This window comes from Odontesthes bonariensis, chromosome 15, assembly GCF_027942865.1.
Source record: "Odontesthes bonariensis isolate fOdoBon6 chromosome 15, fOdoBon6.hap1, whole genome shotgun sequence".
NCBI classification, from domain to species: Eukaryota; Metazoa; Chordata; class Actinopteri; order Atheriniformes; family Atherinopsidae; genus Odontesthes; species Odontesthes bonariensis.
This window is the reverse complement of record NC_134520.1, coordinates 25,005,445-25,025,333: the sequence shown is the minus strand read 5'-3', so window position 1 is coordinate 25,025,333 and position 19,889 is coordinate 25,005,445. Positions and strand designations below refer to the sequence as shown.

Here is a 19,889-nt window from a genome sequence, read left to right as displayed (position 1 = left end):
GAAAGTCCATTTAATCTGTAAAAGCTTTTTCTGAGGTGAAAACTGATCTTCAGCTCTCTGAAGCAAAGCAAACACACTCACACACAACCTTGTTCAAATATTTGATTAGCCTGTGAGATTTGATATGCAACAGCTCGTGTGTGGAGCACTCCTCCTCTTGGGGCATTTAACACATCCTGCTGTCAAGGATGTAGCTGCTTGTATGTGTGTGCGCTCGGGGAGTGTGTTTGAATGTCACTGATATGACTGCCAGCCGTTTCCTCTCTCAACATGTCTGCAACGATGCACCTCATTGTTTTGGTGTCCTTGTTAACAGCGGCGGTCTGCGGTGGTGAGTAAACGCTTCACATTTTCCTACCTGTTAAAATTAACGCGTTCAATGTGTTGAGAACCTAAATTAAATGTTTTAAGTTCTGCAATACATGCAAATGTATGCAAACAGGAAGCGCCCTGTAGTGAGAGGCAGGCTCTGAAAGATGGCTGTGAAACTGACACGCTGGTTATTTCTCAGTAGGCAGGAAAGACTTGTAGTCAGTAGAATTTTGTACTAAACATTTATATTAATCATTATCTGAGGCCTCTGAAGGACGAGGAAGCACAGGGACCTTCACTTTATTCAGCAGGATGTTTGTTCCTGTAACATACAATTGAACGTTTGTCTTCTTCTATTTTGAATTTTGGAAAATGTCACCTCTAAAGCTAGAAATAGCTGTTTTGAAATTAAAAGGAATATTTGGACAGTGGAAGTGGTGTGGAGTTACACTTTCTGTGATTTCTGGAACTCCTGCAAAGACTTTAATGAAACCACATGCACACAATGCCAACAGACTGCTAGCTGTTTATCTGCTTCACCAGAAGACACAAATCATTACCTGTTCATTCAGCTCCATTACATACAGCCGAGTCAACAGTCTCATCCAAACTTACAAACGCACTGTAATGACAAGAAAAGAACCTCATGAGATGACAAACATGGTGCATTTAATTGGCTGTAGGCGGAGCTTTAATCATGTTGCATAATCTTCATCAACAGAAGGAGTTTGTTCAGTTGTAATACTTTTACGTGTCATCCACAACAGTTAACTCGAGGCCCTTTTAGTGCAGTGGCTCTTGAGGAGTTTTGACCACGTCACACTGTAACAGTGCAGCCAAAAACAGATGAACTTAACATTGAGGTGCAACAAGTTTCAGCCACGGATCTCAGGCTCATCACAGCTTTTGTCTCAGGTGGTTGTTTCAGAGGATACACGCGTCCTACTTCCGGGCTTTGTTGTGCAAAATGTGACAATGTCATGTAGTTTTGTGCAACTTTGATCAGTAAACTTTCACATTTAGGAAATTGTGACATATTTTCAAAGTGAATCATGAAAGCAAGCCACCCAAAGGTCATCTGTGTTACTTTATCTGTCTCTTTTCTCAGCAAGAGGAAAGATTCTTCTTGATTTTCACTCTCTGAGATTGCTTCCTTGGTTTTAGAGAAATATCGTTTTTGTGTTTTGGGTTCTATGAAATGCAAACAAAAAGGTGATAAAACTTAACACTGTAGCCGGACCAGTAGGACCAGAGCTGCTGCTGTGCTGTGCAGTCTTTTTCTCCTTTGTAGATAAACCCACCTAAAATGGAGATGAGGTCAAAATCATCTCAAGTGTACAGGATACAAAATTTCCAGCTAGGTGTCTGCATTTAGATTAAAATGCCAGCTATGTCATCTGCCTTAAAAAATGCTCACAAGCCATCTTCACTAACCTTATCTCAATCTGGTGGGAATGTTGTGCATTAGCACATGGGTTTTAAATGCAGTTTGTTTTTTTGTTTGTTTTACAGGCACCAGCACTTTCTCTTCAACTGAGCAGGGAAAAGTAACAAGTACAAGTGCTACAAACCTCAACAGCTTACCCACTTCATCCACTCTGACAACCACCGCTGGCACACCGCAGTCTCAAACAGCAACACAACAAATAACCTCTGAAGTCGCTTCAGCTTCAACACAAACACCCAGGACGGAGCAAACTATTCCCAGCACCAGTCCAAAGATAACACCGATTACCCAGAAACCAAATGAGATGGTGTCGCAAGAACAGACAGTCCCATCAGCATCAGAATCACCAAATGTCTCCACCACCGTAAACACGACCCGTCCAGGTCAGACTACTGCCAGACTGAGGGTTTAAGGGTTCATATTCTATTCTACAACAGAGAAAGTTGATTTACTCTTTACCTCTAATTGACCTTTATCTGAGGTATTTCAAAGCTCTGTTGATTATGTTTTTGGACACTGGGGTGCAAAAGATCTTTCGTTTTTTTTTGGGGGGGGGGGGGGGCTGGTCCCTTGCAGTATCGCCATAAACTAGCTACTTAAAGAACAAAGAAATTGTTTTATTTACACCAAAATCACAAATCTTCACTTTTACACTAAATTCTGCTATATTTTAAAATAAATTGTTTTAGGTATGCAAAGTCTTAACAAACAAAAAAATTTTTTATGAGTGTTGTTGTAAGTGTTTGTGGCAGATTTTGATGCTTGATGACTGATATTGGGGGCTCCCATTTAAAGCACAGCCATTTTCACAGTCATGATGAGTTCCATTCAGAGCCAACGTGTTCCTGGTCTTGGTTTTATTGAGCCCCACCATGGAAAAAACCCTCTCTGCATCAGCATTTCAGTGCGGCAGAACTAATACCAGTTTGGCAATTGTAGATAGCCTTATTGGGAATCTGCTCATACCAGTCACCTTTGAAAAAAAATGAACCACGGAAGCCTAATTACACTCCTACATATTTTTCATTTTTCATTAAGTTGCTCATGTCTAAGGGTGTGTGCTGAATATTTAGGCCTACTACTCCAACGAACACTTTAATCGGCAAGTATTGGTCTTTTACAAGGAGTAGGAAAACTATAGTAACTAATAAAAGATTCAAATAAATGAAGATATGACCTGCTGATGATCCTGACGGTTCTCTTCCACCTCCAGCTCGTCTACAACTTCTGCACGTGTGCTTGCAGCTGAAAGCTATTTCAGACCTCACCCGGCAACAAGAAATTCTGTTTTCTGATTGGCTGAGAAATTCTATTCTGTGATTTGCCGATGGGTTGCTAAATCAAGACAGCTGTACCAGAGCTATTCTGAGCTGTAGGAGCGCACAGTAACCTGCCATTGACTCGTTTATAGTAAAGGCCATTAGAATTTCTGTGCGACGAAATTGATCATTTCTCAGCGTGAGAAATGGCGTGTGGCGTGTGTGAACTTGTTGAAATGCGTGTGTTTCACGCTCATTGCGTGAGACTTGAGAGCCCTGGTGTCATGATAAGGCCTTTTAAGTTTTAACCAACAGTAAATACAAAAAAGTTAAAAGAATCTAAGTTGCAGTAACAAAGAGAATAATTTCATGTTAATATCACTAATCCCATTAGAAAGCAAACAACAGCATATAGTACACCAAAGCACCAAAGGTAAAGAGTAAACAGTTAGCTCAGCAGGAACCTACAGTGCTGTATCAGCAAACTGTTAACCTCAGAGAGTACATGGCTTGTTTTGGTCTGCAGTGAAGCTGCAAGAAACAAGACTCTCCTAAATAATTGAGCAAACAGCTGTAATATAAAGCAGACACAGACCATGCTGCCTTGACGGTTCATATGAAAAGCAGCTGGTGGTAATTGTTTGGTAGCGGAGCTACGGTGGCCCTGAAGTGCAAAACACGACAGCAAAAGAAAAAGAAAAAAAACAACACATTTCTCAAAAGTCAACAACAGCAAACAAAGTGCTTGATAGCAAGCAGCATAAAACTTTCTGTACAAGTAGTACACACGTTCCAACTTTAAAAAGTAAAAAAAAACAACAACAAGAAAACAAATAATAAGAACATTCACCTGCATGATCGCACAAGTCATTGAAAACAAGCAGCGGAAGTGTTTGTCATCCTACAGAGGTAATAATAAACACAACAATAAGGAAGCAAGAAAAGAATTTTTTTTATTTATATTTAATAAAAACTAAATAATGTATAAATCTGAAAACACAATGCCCATAAGGTTAACAGTACATGTATATATATATATATATATATATATATATATATAAATAAATAAGGTTTATGCATAGATATGTGTGTGTATAGCTTACAAAAAACACATGACGAGGAGTCCAATGTAATGTAACTCAAATTGCTGTGGGACTGTACAGCAGTGTTTTTGTCACACATTTTAGTTGTTTGGTAGGTAACAGTTTTTTCTTTTTTTAGTCACACCTCCTTCAGCTCTTTCAACCAAATGGGGAAACAGCGGCTTGGCAGCCAACCCTGGCCTCGTGGCCATCATCTGCATCTTCAGCATCATCCTCGCTCTTGTCCTGTTTGTTCTAATAGTGAAATGTGCCAAGTCGCCAAGATCCAACTTCGAGAGGCTTGAAGACATGCCCATGGTGAGTTAGAAAACAGGTGTTCGATTTCAACCATTTACCACATTTTTAATCATTTACACTCGATTTTCAGATTTTATCAAACTGAGCACAAGACATATTCAATGGGTCTGAAAAACTGAAGGTCGTAGTTTAGAGCCATGCTAATAGTACAGTAAAGGGACTGGATTGATTGTCAAAAGGTTTAAAACATTTGTTTCAATCCGTCCAATACTCTGGTAATGACCTGGTAATGCTAATAATTCTTAGGGCAAAGTGAAAAGTGATATATAAAGCTCTGCCCTGTGTTTCCATTAGTTAGTAGGGGGTGACTCTTGCTGGTTATTATGTAGAAACTGCATGACATGAGCAAAGAATGATGTTTGAAGCCATACAGTCTCTGAACTATTGTCTCTAGCCGATCATTGTCAGGTGGTGTTTTCTTCCTTTTCCCCTCAGCAGCGAGCACAGTGATTTGCTGCTCTCTCATTTACGTAAACAGGATGTCTGACTGGCATGTGAAAAAAAGTCCAACAGGACATTGTGTGTGGTTAATAAGTCATGACAAAGCTTTACTTTAGAAACGAGAGCTTATCATAAGCTCTCCATCCGTTCGTCAGCAGGTATTTAGACTCCACCAGCATCCTGGAGTCTTCAGCTGTTATTTCAGGTGAAGGAGTAATTAAGAACTTCTTCTCCACCAAATGAAAAACAGCTGACTGTTTCCCAGCAAAACACTTACAATTTATTAGGAGCACAGCAATCCAGTCCAACACATTTGCAATAAATTCATGTATGTATGTTGACAAAATGTAACACTTAGTACAGACTGGTACATCGATGACACCATATGGACAAAATGCTTAACATAAATAAAAATTATTACCTGTAAATTGGTGATATCTGAAACTATAAATCAATAAGCTTCATCCAAGCACTAAAAAGCTCTGGCATGGATTCCACCAGGCTGCTGCGGTGTTAAATAGTAGCTTTATTTATGAAAACTTTTCATGATGTTCTGCTGGACTAAAACAAAGTGCACTTTGTATAAGCAGAAAGAGTAACATGCATAATATATGATCTACAACAAGGCAGGAAGGCAGCTGATTTTGCAAAAATGAGCATGTAATGATGAAAAGATAACTGGCACGGTTAATAAATGACGAGACAACCGCCTTTAAAATGGCTATTGAAAATGGTTGGACAATGTGGCCTAGTTTATGACCTCAGTGCAGTTAAGATGATGCGTGTCTGTGTTGGCGTGTGCACTTGTTTCCCCGTTTGTTTGTTTTTTCATTTTTTGCTTCGTCTATGATAATAAAAAACTATTTCTGTCCAAAAAAGTAAGAAAAACAAACCAACTGAAAACTTTTTTGTCTATTCTGAATTTTCCCTGCATGAGGACCTGCTCAACAGACCCAAACCCAACCAACTTCTTCAAATTTAAATGTATTTAAACGTTCAACCTTTGAGGTAGGGGGTATGGATGACGCCCACATTAAAACCTGAAACATGAGGACAGTTGATTTCCTCCTAAAATGAGGGTTTGTAAAGGTTAGGTTTGTTTGTTTCCAGGATGACTCTAAAACTGAAGGGCAGATTTACATCTGCATTTTACAGAAGGTTGGGCGTGCCTCACTTAGAAGCAATTAACCTTTGATTTCTATTAGAATAAATCAAGGATTGTTTTTGTCAGCCTCTGATTTCTCGGGCTCGGTCAGCAGTTGTTCCACATTACAAAGACTTTTTGTTTCTTGTTCTGTAAAGGGTTTTGTAACATAGGTAATATAACGCCATGTTGACTGAAGGTCAATGTAACTGGCTCGATTGTTATCTGGAACTTCTTTGCTGTTTTCTGTCATCTCTCCAGGGCAAAGTGAATGAAGAGTCTCCGTTTGCGCACTACTCAAAATGACGGCGGAGGCGTCAGGGGACACTGAAGGCGCAGAAATTTTGTCCACAACAGCCAGCTGTGACTCCAACTTTAAACACATGCTCTTATACCTTTACATATGGCACTTTTGTCAATGCTCACGGAAAGTCTTCTGCATCAGCTTTGACCTGTTCATTTGGCTGCTGGTAATTTAATTGATTTTGGTACAGAAGCACTATCAAATAATTGCACTAGTTGTAAAAATGGTACATTTTTTGTTTCTTCTAAGATTTTTGAATAAACCCAGTAGTTGATTTGATCATCCACGGAACAAAGGAAGATGTGATTCCAGGTTTGAAAGTGTAAAATGAATCTTATCTGCATGTTCTTTTTTTGTCTTTTAATCTACATGTCTGGACAATGATTGTATTCATAACACCTCATCGCCTCAAGTAGTTGGGCAAGAATATGTGAGATATAAGTTATCTGTGGGATGTATACATAGTGTCTTCTGTGGAGTGAAGCCTCTTGTTTGGGCTCAACTGGATTCAGAGAAAACATTTAATGACCCAGAAACAGTAAAGAACAGGGACACAATATTCAAAGTTTAATTTGAACAATACTCAGGTGCCCATGTGTTAACTGAAACAGGCCGTGGTTACCCTCATCCATCTTCCTGTACTTTTGTGATGATTATATGCTTAATTAATCTGCTTACATTGTAATTTGTGCGAAACTAAAACAACAGTTTTCTTTGGAAAAATGTGCCAAGAAGTTTATTCAAAGCTAATCTGAGTTGCCTGTCACACAAATTATAAGGTTCCAACTTTTCTAGTTCAAATATCCCAATTTTTGTCTTGACAACCTCTCCTTTAAGACTGCCAACTAACCAAGGAAAAATACATTTTAAACAAATCCCCTGAAGCTTCTTTTCCGACATCCAGACTTTAAGTGGTTTTGCCTCAAAGTTTGTAAGTTATTCTATCCAATAAGATATTTTTTACCTTCTACCGTCTAAAGTGATGGACTTTGAAGCTGATGAAGCTTTGCATTTTCCACACTTTAAATTCATCTCTAAGGAAATGTAGTTTTTACACTTATGTCTACATGAACTATTTACACACGTGTGTGTGGCAAAGCTGCTATCGTCGTGATGACTGGGTTCCTTTAGACATTTACACTACAGTTGTTTTGCAGCAGCGCAACACGTATTGCTTCGGGTATTTAAATAAATCAGTGCTTGTTGATCAGCAGTATCCTCTTTGTAAGGTTTGCACTCAATCTTGCAAAGTCCGGGAATGTAATGTTTACAAAAGAATAAATAAATGCTCTCTCTAAAATATTGTAAAATTGGTAGTTTCAAAGTTTCCGTACTGTGGCTTTTGTTAGATTTGCTGCCTCAGGTTAATACTATGCAAACATTTAGGCTATTGTCAGGGAGCCGACCAACAACCTCATCAATCTCACAGCCTGTTGTCTTCCCCCATGCGTTAACATGTCACATTTTCCAGCCCAGAGGGAGAGATAAAGCATGTCTCCAGGGCGGTGACGATTTTCCAAAAAGAGCAAAACCAGTAAAATTACTGGCCACTGTGGCCAAACTGGTTGAGTGTTTGTGAAGGGGCGTTTGTTTGTTGTCTTTGTCTTTTGGCGTGGCTGAGACACTTGAAAAAATAAGAGGGTGGGTACACACATGATACAATGGCCCAAGTTGTGTGACTCACATCTGTAGAAAATGTTTATTTCTGTGAGGGCGAGGAATCCTTCAAAAGAAGAAGATCCCAGAGGTGGAAGGGTAGAATTTCTGGACGTGTGGATGTAGCCCACTGAATAAACTTTAATGTGAAGGGAGATGTTGGTTAAAACTGGTTTGACTTGACCTTGTCTTAAACTGTCACTCAGAAAATTAACTTTGTTTGGATCTTCAATTGTAATGTGCAAAACTTCACTGGTCTTTATACTGTGTTGTAAAATTATGAAGATAAACCCAAAACTGAGGGTTTTCCCCAAACAGAGGGAATAAAAAGCTTCTGTGGGCTGCCTTCTGGTAAATATCTGACCTTAAAAGATGACTGATGTCAAAAGTCAAAGTGAAATTTATTTGTATAGCACATTTCATGTACAAAACAATTCAAAGTGCTTTGCATAAAATAAAAGCATTGCAGCAGGGAGTGTAAGAAGCATTAAAAATACATAAAAGAATATAAAGAGAAACAAAACAATTAAAATGAATTAAAGGAATATAAAGAGAAACAAATAAAATTATTAAAATTATTAAAAACAAGTTTAATCTCCACTGGCAGTTTGTTCCACTTGTTTGCAGCATAACAGCTAAATGCTGCTTCTCCATGTTTAGTCTGGACTCTGGACTGGACCAGCTGACCTGAGTCCTTGGATCTAAGAGCTCTGCTGGGTTTATATTCTCTGAACATATCACAGATGTATTTTGGGCTTAAAACCGTTCTGGGATTTGTAAACCATCAGCAGGCTTTTAAAATCTAGTCTGTGACTGACTGGAAGCCAGTGTAAAGATTTTAAAACTGGTGTGATGTGTTCAGATCTGTTAGTCCGGGTTAGAACTCTAGCAGCAGCGTTCTGGATGAGCTGCAGATGTTTAATGCTCTTTTTGGAAAGTCCAGTTAAAAGAGCATTACAGTTATCGAGTCTACTGGAGATGAATGCATGGATGAGTTTCTCCTGGTCTTTTTGGGAGAGGAAACCTTTAATTCTGTTGATGTTTCTGAGGTGGTAAAAAGCTGCCTTGGTGACAGCTTTGATGTGGCTGCTGAAAGTCAGATCTGAGTCTATCAACACTCCGAGGTTACCAACTTGGTCAGTGATTGTAAGGACCCGAGCCTCAGAATATTTACCAATGCTGACCCTTTTCTCTTTGCTACCAAACAGAATGATCTCAGTTTTGTCCTCATTTAATTGTAGAAAATTCTCTCTCATCCAGGTGTTTACTTCCTCCAGACACTGACACAGTAGCCTACATCTGCTGGGCTGCAGTCGTCCGGTGACAGACACACATAAAGTTATGTAGCCTATCGTCTGCATAACTGTGATAATTGATGTTAAAGTTCTGTAATATCTGACCCAAAGGGAGTATATACAAGTTAAACAGAAGAGGTCCAAGAATTGACCCCTGGAGACTCCACAAGTCATGGCCACTCGCTCAGATTCATAGCTGCCAATTGTAACAAAATAACTCTTCTACGTATGACCTGAACCAGTTATGGACAGCTCCATAAAGTCCAACCCAGTTTTCCAGCCTGATAAGGAAAAAAAGTAAAGGTAGATATGTGTGTGTGTGGGTGTGATCGTGTGTGTGTGTGTGTGTGTGTGTGTGTGTGTGGATGGGTGCCAAGCCCGCGTTTAGCGCAATAACAACGGACAGACAGCCGTGTAGCAGACCTCGTGCACGGCGTAGTAAAACTGTTTACTTGCCAGTGGTACACTTCCTGTCATGTGGCCAGGTCGCTAACGTCACCGTGACGACACCGGGCATGCAGCTCTTGCAAGTTGCTGAGTTTGAAGTCTAAGGAGACAACTATTAACTGCCGCAATAAAACATGGAAAAGGGCGATAAGTGCAGCAGCGTTACATGACAGACATCTTTAAGCGGCTTCTTACAGACGGCGAACCCCGAGAGAGAAGACGGTCGGACGCTCCGGTGAGTGAAAAGAAGTCGCTCAAACTTCACCTCCAGACTTTAAAACTGTGATGCGGCGGAAGATGCGCTCGTGTGTTTGATAGGCTCCGTTTTCCAGCGAAAAACTAAGCAAGGAAATATTCGCTGGCTGTTTGTCTCTGGTAGAGAAAATTCACAAAAGTACCAGTGTCACAGTCAGACTTATTCCAAAAGCTTGCCTTTGATACTCAGCAGCAACTTTGGACTGATATTGTCTCAATGAATATATTCTCTCATCACAGTGATACCTTTGACTTAGTTTAGAGCAGAGTCTTCTTGTCACTCCGCCGTATGCTTTATTTAAGACATTTCCATTAAAACCTGACGCTCACTATTTCTATGGAAGTCCATAGAACTCATATGAGCCCTCTCTCAACTTGTCTTATTGTAGTGTTTGCATGATGTCATCTAACATGTTAATCGAAACGATCAGTGTAATCCTGGTCTCTTGTCACAGTTGCTTTGTGATTTGTGGCAGTGAACTCTGTTGGACACATGAAATAGTTTGGCTTCATGAGTAAATCAACATGGAATGTATTTCCCCAAAATATTTATGTATCCCTCCTCCTCCTCCCTTTATCTCCTTCCTTCCTCCGTATCTGCTTCCTTCACTCGTCTCTGTGACCCCCGACACAGACAGGCAGTCTCTTCGCTGTTTGACAAAAACAAATCTTTCTTTCTTTCTTGATCACCCCTAAATCTGTTCCAATTATCAGTTAGTCAATCATCGAATCTGTATCACCGACTTTCCCACAAAATTACGTGATTCAAAAAAGTTGGTGACACACACTTGTTGAGCTGGTTTTCTTTTTTTTTTCTTCTCTTTTTTTTATCCCTCTATGAATTGTTTTCTTTAGTCTGCCACCCAGGTTTGATAGGGTTTCATGTCTTTGGTTTAGTTCTTGTTGCAGAGGCATTTGATGAATACATTTTGCCATTCAGGCTGTGGATATAAGAAAATTGCAAGTTCGTTGTAAGTGTTCGGCATTGTTTCCAAGTAATTCTATTCGCCATAACACACTCAATTGTGGCATTGCTAAGTTGTAATTTAATTAATGTTTTTCAAACAGCTCATTTATGCTCATTTTATTGCCAAATTCAAAATGTTTGAGTTGAGAAAAACTTGTCAGTCGAGCAGTCATCCTTTTTTTGCCTCATCCATCATTGATATGAGTTATGAGGTAATATAAGCGATTATTTTTCACTCTTTTCCTCTCCATTCAAAGAGGAATGATGTGCATTTGCACAAGCCCTCAGCACTTTGCTCTGCTTTAAAGGATTTTCAGACAGACCTGTTTCTCTGCTGTGAGATACTACCTCAGTTCGATCACCTCCGCTCGGATAAGCAGGGCCAACCATCCCTTCTGTGTCCATTAGATGGCAGTCTGCTCCAATGCTGAGCCGGTTCCTCCTCTAGCTCTCATCATCCATCATCACCTGAGGCTGTTTGAAAGGAAAATATTTGAAAAGAGATGCTTAAATCTCCCTTTGTCTGTCTGCATGACGCACTCGTCTTGACCTCTGAAGTTACTAATAAGTAGATGACAAGTGTTTGGGAAAAAAACGAACACAGGGTTTTTTTTTTTACTCAAGTGACTAAAATAGAGACTTGATTGAATACCGTTATGAGAGATAGCTGACGCTTTTTCTTTCTGTTCAGCCACAATTTCAGGAAATGGTGTCATTTGTCAAAGCTGCTACTTCAGCTCTACTAGCAGTTTAGTAGAATTCAAATCATTGAACAATATTTCAGGCTCTTCAAACAATTATATGTCAAAATTTAATTCAAAAGTTACTCTGCCTTCTTCGTAGTTAAGTATAAATATTATAAATTGAAAGTACAGGTATCTTAATTTTGTACTTCAGTGCAATACTCAACTAAAGCTTAACATTTTACCACTGCAGTTTGCCCAGTTTGCTTAAAAAAATGTAATCAAATGTGGAAACTTTATTGATCCGTTAAAGGATATTTTATTGTTGCAGCTGTATGAATAAACAGATAATTGTCATTTGTCTCTGTTATTCCAAACAGTCTCCGTGTGGGGCTTTTGTTGTGGACAGGAATGACCTCCTGTGCTGTTCTTAGTTGCAGCAGAGCTGAAGAAGCCTCTGACTGAACACACTCTGATGTTCATAGGAACAGTAGGAATATATAGAATATACAAATATTCGTTAAGTTCTCATTTATGGTCAAATTTCTCAAAGTTTTCTTTTATAGTACCATGACCCTGAACCTATGAAGCATTATTGTGTTCACAGTTACGTGCCTCATGCCATGTCCCAACTTGCAGCCCCAATGCAGTATGGGGAGTCCTATCTTTAATAATAGGAATGATTCATCGAGGTGTGTGTGCTGGAGGTTGTGAGTCATTTTCTCTCAGTATTTTTCTGGGGCTGCTGTGAAGAAGCTCTTGGACGTTGCTCAGACTCATTGGTAGTCTTATCAGCTTAGGTTTTAACAAGCATATCAGATATCTGCTGTGCGTCACCACAAAGATGGCATCACAAGATGCCTCGAGTGTTCACTTTATGGTGGCTGAATTCAAGAGGCACGCTGCTCCTCACAAAGTTAATCATTACAGGCTCCATTGTGCCAGGGCGGAGGGTTCAACTCGCGGTACATGCAAAGGGCTCCAGCACAAAATGATGGTTTGCCATAAAAACCTAAACGTTTTACCCTCCTAATGCACCTTTAATGAAGCAGTAAGTAGAAACTCATTAGGATCTGATGGCTCACCAGTTAAGCCTTTAAGTCAACCCTCCTTAGAGCACACATAATGAACACAAAAATACAAATGTATCAAATAATATTAAGGATGCTCCATAAGATTAAGTCACACATCATACAAATATGAAGTCATGCATAAAATTATAATTGAGACTTGAGGAGTGAAAATTCACTCAGATCGTTAGGGAGATTTTTGCCTTTGGTGGAGCTCTCCTGAGAAATCCGTCATCCCCGCAGCCACAGCGAATGTCAGCTCTCACCAGAGCAAAGGCAGGCTGTTGTTATTTTTAGGAATGATAGACTTGAAAACAACCAGACCAAAATGTCGAAGTACACTCTCTGACACTGCCAGAGAGCATCTTGAAACTTGGAAGAGCCCCGATTAGAGAGAGAGAGAGAGAGAGAGAGAGAGAGAGAGAGAGAGAGAGAGAGAGAGAGAGAGAGAGAGAGAGAGAGAGAGAGAGAGAGAGAGAGAGAGAGAGAGAGAGAGAGAGAGAGAGAGAGAAAAAAAAAAGCTTTTGCAGACCACAGTGGAGCATTTCAAGGGGCAGAGGGCTTTTAGGCTAATAAAAAGACTTTCATCATGCTCTCGAAAGATTAAATGATTAGAAAGGATTCATACTGTATACTGTGTCACAGCTAAAAATGAGCATACTTCTGTCAAAGCAGTGTAACAGTCTAACTCTGACAATAACAGGTCGATTTTACAACAGACATCGTGACTTGTCATGGAGTTATAAAGTGGATTAGCTCATTTGGGCTTGCCTCGTTCTGAAAATCAGAATTGTTTTTTACGTCTACCAAAGATGATATTAAATGACTCATACTCGGAGTCGTGCCACACCCAGCTCCTCCCAGTTGATCCATCAGTTCAAAAGATGGAAGTGTGATAGAAAATATCTGATAAAAGTGGGCCGTGTGAGAATGTGTACATGAAAATGTCCTTTAAAGAAATGAAATATGTTATCTGAAGTGTTTTTTTTATTCAGGTCACTGAACTTAAAACTAAACTCTTTGGTTTGACAGGTGAAAGACGATTTTTACTGTGTTCACAAAATTTGAAGGTCGGATAAATGCAGAAAGTCATTTAATCATTTCTGCGTGTTTTGTTCTCAAATTGTATATCGCTGTGCTCTCAATTCCCCAACATTTGTGCTTCCAAATGGCTTCTTCTCAATAGCTTCAGGAACAGAGAATCATGTGTATTCCAGTATTTTTAACTGTCGGTGATGCAAAACTGTCCAACAACATACAATATTTGAAAATCAAAATGGAGAGTAAATCGGGAATGTTGAATGGAGAAAACATTTCCATCACCAGTGGCTCTTTCTGTCTCACAGCTCCATGGTCGTAAAAGTGAAAGGTGTAACATTTATTATGGCTCTGAGAGTCAGCATGCATCATACGGTGATTCTGATTAAGCTAAAAAGGGTTCAGCCACGGGCTGCACAGTGGTGTGGTGGTTAGCACCGTCATCTCACAGCAAGAGGGTTCCAGGTTTGATTCCCGGCTGGGGCCCTTCTGTGTGGAGTTTGCATGTTCTCCTGTATGCATAGATTTTCTCCGGGTACTCTGGCTTCACCCACCATCCAAAAACATGCATGTTAGGTCAACTGGTTACTGTAAAGTGATCCTGGGACTAAGTATGAATGTGAGTGTGACACATGGATGGTTGTGTGTCTCATTTGTCTCTGTGTGGCCTTGCGATGGACAGGCGACCTATCCACCCTGCCTGTCGCCTAGTGATAGCTGCGCTATGCTCCAGCCCCTCCACAACCCTAAATTGGATTAAGTGGGTATAGAAAATGGATGGACTCAGCCTTCATTTTCATAAAAACGTAGAGGAGAAGAATACTGAATAACAGTTTTCTGTGGTATTGTTGAAAATCACATAGTTGCTGAGCTTTTCAGAGCATATGATGATGGGCCATGAGACATGTTGTGTTTTTTTTGCTTTGTGATTAAATTCAAATGCAGTGATGATGCTTTTGTCTTTGCAAACTCAAAACTCAGTTATCATTTTAAGTGTCAAAAAACTGATTTTCTAATTAATATTCTGAACACAATTTGTCTAATATGGAAATTTCCCATCACTTTCTTTTATTTAATTGTCCAGATAAGGACTAAGGACACCAGTCTTTTTTGTTTCTTTAATGAAATGGGTATTTTCACATCTCAAATTTGAAAATATTTACATAAGAATTCATAATCTGCCCCCAGCATGTGAACAGCAGGTCCTGTTTACTGTTGGTTTTGTGAGCAGCACGAGCTGCTTGTCCATGGAGACATGGGGGATTTGGTTGAAGAAGCAGCAGAATAGTTTGGACCAGCATTTATGGCTTGTATTAGAAGTGTACTAGCAAAAGTCAAGGGGTTTGAATACATATTCCGATGGTGTTGGAAGTTAAACACATTTGTCTCAAACTGCTATAACAGAAGACAGTAAATATTCAGCTGCCAAGGAGAAGGTGGAGTTTTTTTAATATGAAAATAAAGGTGGACATTCCTCCTGTCAGCCATTGCAGATATAGTGTTGCTCTCGATTTTTTGATACAAAAAGTCACAGAAATTGTGTCGAGTGGAACAAAAAAGGTACTTAAAAGAGGAGTAACCCAACAAAAGAAAAATTGAAGAGGCTGAATAAATAGAGCAGGAAACAGGGCCGGGAACAGAAGTGGTTCAAATGGATGGAAAAGACGACAAAGAACTGGTAACTTGCACGCAATACGGAGCACTATTTATATAGAGGGTAAGGACAACAGAGACAAAGTAGAGAAATCAAATCATCTGGACACAGGTATGAAGCATCAAACAGGAAGCAAAACCAGTGGAAATGCGCACAAAAGCAGCCATCTTCCCAACTGAAAACCACTTCAACAAACAGCAAAGTCCAGGCAAGAAGAAAGAAAGAAAGTAAGACTAACACCACAGGCCATGGCAAAAACCTATGAAAAATTGGATCAGTATCAACACTTACATTGATAGTGTAATGTTGTGCCTTATTTAGCTGTTAAAACTTCAATATTCCCGGATCTCACCAGGAAAATGAAAATATTTCACATTTGTGTGTAGTTATAAGCAGATGAAGACAAAAGAATGCTTTAGTAAAGTAATCAGTAATCCAAGTAATCAAAACAACTTTTACTCTTTGCTTCTAAATTCATTACACAAAAAACTGAGTTTTGTCACAAGAAAGTATGTATTTCTCACCTGGTGATCTGTAATTGCCAGTTCTATTTGTGAAATGGAGAATACAAATATCAGTTGTCAAGAGACGGCAGTGAGTTGTCTTTGTGCAGATCTTGAAGAGAAGAAGTTACAGATAGTGCAGTCACAGATGAAGAAAAGCTGTGTTAAACTATACAACACTTACAGTGATCGGTGGACATATTTTCAGAAAATAACACCAGAGATTAACTTGTCATCCTTAAATCTCTGGCTCAGCACTCTACACCCTATTACCCTGAATTAAGGCAGATTCTACCAAACAGAAAGAAAGACTTTACTTGTGAGTGTAATGATCTAATAAGAGCTAAACACAGAGAATGTTGAAGGAGCAAACGCTTCTCAGCTGAGGACATGATCCTCAATCCTCAATTAAAGGAATGTTCCATCACATTTTTTCATTGCTTTTCTCATGACAGAAGTGCTAATCTGCTCTGGGGGACATTTTGCAAGTTTGTATAGGTCATAATGATACAATGTAAAGTGTTAGGAGTGGCATCTTTGACACCAGACTTTCAATTTGAAAGTATATCAACTTTCAAACTGAAAAGGTTTCAGAAGAACACATTACAAACAAACACTCAACATTTATTATTACATGTCTTTGAAAAATAAGGTTTTATGATTATATGTCATTGTGGACTGCATGAACTCTGTCAGATTACTGGGAGGCTATTTTTGAATTACCTCTCAGAAGACATAAGTTTCCAGTCTACCTTTCTGCCTTGGCTTCACTGCTGTTATGAGTGGGATCCCTTTAAAGTGTCACAACACAAAAGTGACTAATCAACTGAGGCAACGGTACATCAGCAACTACAGTTTTCAGGGAGGAAAAAGAAGTGTATAACTAACTGTAAACATGTTTAAATCTAACCACAGTGATAAGGAGAAAGGGATATGTGCTTTTTTTCAAGTGTTTAGTCCAAAAAGTGCACAAATTAAGCTTTTTATATCTTGACAACACATCTTTACCAATGCTCTTTCATGATAAACCAGCATTGTCATTTGCTTTATATGGTCTGTTTGTCTGTCTAATTGTTCAACAATGTTTTCCCACCTTAAGCACCAAATAGAGGACACTTGTCCTGATATCAGCAGTGTTGTCACACCTCAATGTGACAGCTGGAGTGTAGAGAGGTTATCGGTGTATGATACTACAGCAATAAAGTGGATATCAGTGTTATGCCAGAGTTACTGTTGGAAGGAGCCAGGTTTCAGGCCTGCTTTAGGTTAAACAAGGGAGGATTTTAAGTGGGACATCTTTTAGAGGGTTAGTGGTGCCAGAACGCAACGTTCGGGGTGACAATAAGCTCCACAGAGCGTCTGTGTGCTCTGCTGCCACATGTGAGAGAAAGTGCGGGTAATTTTCATTTTAACTCATCATTTTAAATCTTAATGCCTGGTCGTTCTGCTTCCAAGTGTCTATATATATATATGTACATATACATATTTACAAATTGTGCTTGCTGTTATTTTTGTGTGATAGTTTATGTATTTAATTTTATTTCACCACTGCATAATATGAGCCTGTGTGGGCTGAGCAATCTGTGAACAAGGCTTTAGAATAAATAAGTCAGTAAATCCAAGTAATAGAAAAAATTTATCATGACTTTTCTGGCTCAATAGAAGGGTTTTTTAGTCTTTGTGATGCCTCTGGCATGCTCATACATCCATTCGCTACCAGCACATGGTAATGCCAGGTGGCAGTGATGAGTCATATGAATACTTTATAAATGAGAGACCTAGTTCACTAGTATTTTGTATGTGTTTATACTTTAATTTCTTTAAAGTTTTATCCTAGAATGTTAAGGTGTAAGTGTTAAGTGTAAACTATACCTTAATAACTATACCTTTAAAGTAGTCAAATTGAATGTTTTTTTTCTTTTCAAACAGGAAGATTGGATTTGTGTATCTGATATGGCTAAAGGATGGTTGATAAGTTGCTGCCAGTTACAGAGAATTTCTGTTCTGCTAATTTTTACACAACCTCACACGTCTTCTAAGAATACTGCACCACCAAGCACGATTAATGCCACTCTAACGACACCTCTCTGTTCTGTCTTTGTTTCAGCTGCTGTCTTGCTGTTGCAACATCTAACCATCATCAATGTCTAGGCTTCAGGTAAATAAGATGAAAGGCCTCCTCATATGCACACACGCGCACACCCTTTCTGCCAGCTTTATCAAGGCTGTTGCAGCGATAAGCCTTGTGTAACCTCCTCACGTCAGTCTGACTCTGCAGCTGTGCAACACGTCAGTGTATCAAATGGTGACTGGATTTTGATTGCCTTATGGTCATAAAAGGTTATTATTCTTCAGGGCTTTGTTCACAGTTGATAAAGCCACAGAAGACAGTTACACACACATACACACACGGACAAATACACACTGAGAGACTAATTAAAACTAGTTGTGCATAGACAACTGCGAAGCATTTCAAAATAGTTTTTGGATAAACTCTGTATTGAAAGATGATTATGCTTCCTTGGCAATTAAACTGAACTCCAGCTGTTGCATTTTCATCTATTCTGAGGGCCGTAGCAGTGAAAATTATTAATTTTTTTTCCCTTCAAGGAAAATATTTAAGCTGAAGTTTTTAACCCTGTCAACATGTTTATGTGTAGCGCAGTGACCTAATGACGATGACAAAAAAAAAAACAACACAGATTCAGACACAGGAATTTCACATCTGACAAGCTCAAGAAACCATCCCATAAACTTGCAGGGTGGGAGTTGAAACTGGTCATCGGGAAGATAAAGAAGCTTTATCTAACGTGAGCAACACATGTTAACATCGTCAGACTGAAGAGTTAAGAGTATTGTAGCAAAGTCCATGGCAAAGTGAAAAAGTGAGAAGTGAAGGCTGTGCTAATAAAAAAAATTAAACTGTAATTGGTGGACAGTTATGCATCAATCCCACAGAAATCTGCTGAAATAGAAATAGAAATCTACAGAAGCAGCCCGAGGTGTTTTAGAGGAAGAGATTTAATTGGAGAGCTGATTAACATGCAGAGCAATGCTGATCACTCTCTGCACCTCTGAGCAGCACATACAGGTAAATGTTTTTTACATTAGCATCAGAGGAACAAACGCACACAGATCACAGGCACAGCAGGAAGGGGTTGTGCAGCTCCGCTCCTCTCACCATCATGATGGATTCATTCAATTTGTCCAGTAAGAAAGACACCAATTGCTTTGACCGCCGTCATAAGTTCATGAAAGATCGCCCTTTGTTGTAAAATGCTCTCATCTCTGATTACTTCACCACAATTTTAATATGTGGAGCATGTCAGCTGCGTGTATGTTTTATGTGTGAAGGCACAGAATTTAGATGAGTGTGCTAATGCTGTGCAGAGCAGATGGTTACCATGGGGAAAATCTATGGTATTTAACTTTGAATGCACAATGGTCAAAGCAGCAACCTGCCTGTCCTTCAAAAATTATCACTCATCACACACACTTAAACACTCTATCCAACACATCTCCTGTTCCTCCTGAAGCACTCTGCTGCTCTGAAGAAACACTCCTTAATTCGGAGTGCAAGAGGCTGAGTTACGAATTAAGGCTTTTGTTTGTCTGGTAGAAGAAAAGATTAATGGAACGTGTCTAGAACCAAATAACAAAGATTTCTTGAGAATAGGAGTTTTTGATTGACACCAGTTAAGGGTAGTTCTCACATTTACACAACAGGTTAATCAACTGATGTACGGGAATAAGAGCAAGAGAGGGAGAAAGAGCGTGAGCCTCAGCAGAGAAAACAAATTATCAGATCAAACCTGAGAAGACAAATAAAGCAAACAGACTTAATGGAAATAGAATTAAGAGCAAGGCTTTCTTGAAAAGCAACAACAGATTGCAGCTCATGGTCTGAATGTATTGGATTCAAGTTTATGATCATTTAGGCTGTGTTTGAAATGTTAGCATGTGTTGATGATGTTCCACCTGGAACAATTTTTTTTCTTCACCTCCACTAGTGGT

At 39.3% G+C, this 19,889-nt stretch overlaps 2 protein-coding genes across 3 annotated transcripts in view; both read left to right on the top strand.

The window, feature by feature from the left end:
• Window positions 1-183: 183 nt before the first annotated feature.
• cist1 (colon, intestine and stomach enriched 1) lies at window positions 184-8,551 on the top strand. The gene is made up of 4 exons (XM_075485676.1): window positions 184-331; window positions 1,825-2,142; window positions 4,240-4,418; window positions 6,265-8,551. Exons 1-4 carry the CDS (start codon window positions 271-273, stop codon window positions 6,307-6,309), a joined length of 603 nt encoding a protein of 200 aa, XP_075341791.1. The 5' UTR covers window positions 184-270; the 3' UTR covers window positions 6,310-8,551.
• A 1,249-nt stretch (window positions 8,552-9,800) lies between these two features.
• The window catches only part of LOC142400618 (3',5'-cyclic-AMP phosphodiesterase 4C-like), a 93,227-nt gene continuing 83,138 nt past the window's right edge, over window positions 9,801-19,889 (top strand). For both annotated transcript variants that reach the window (XM_075485669.1, XM_075485666.1), the window contains exons 1-2: window positions 9,801-9,940; window positions 17,983-18,033. In XM_075485669.1, coding sequence (XP_075341784.1) covers window positions 18,019-18,033 — 15 coding nt within the window. In that variant the 5' untranslated portion in view covers window positions 9,801-9,940; window positions 17,983-18,018. The remainder of the gene's footprint in view (window positions 9,941-17,982; window positions 18,034-19,889) is intronic.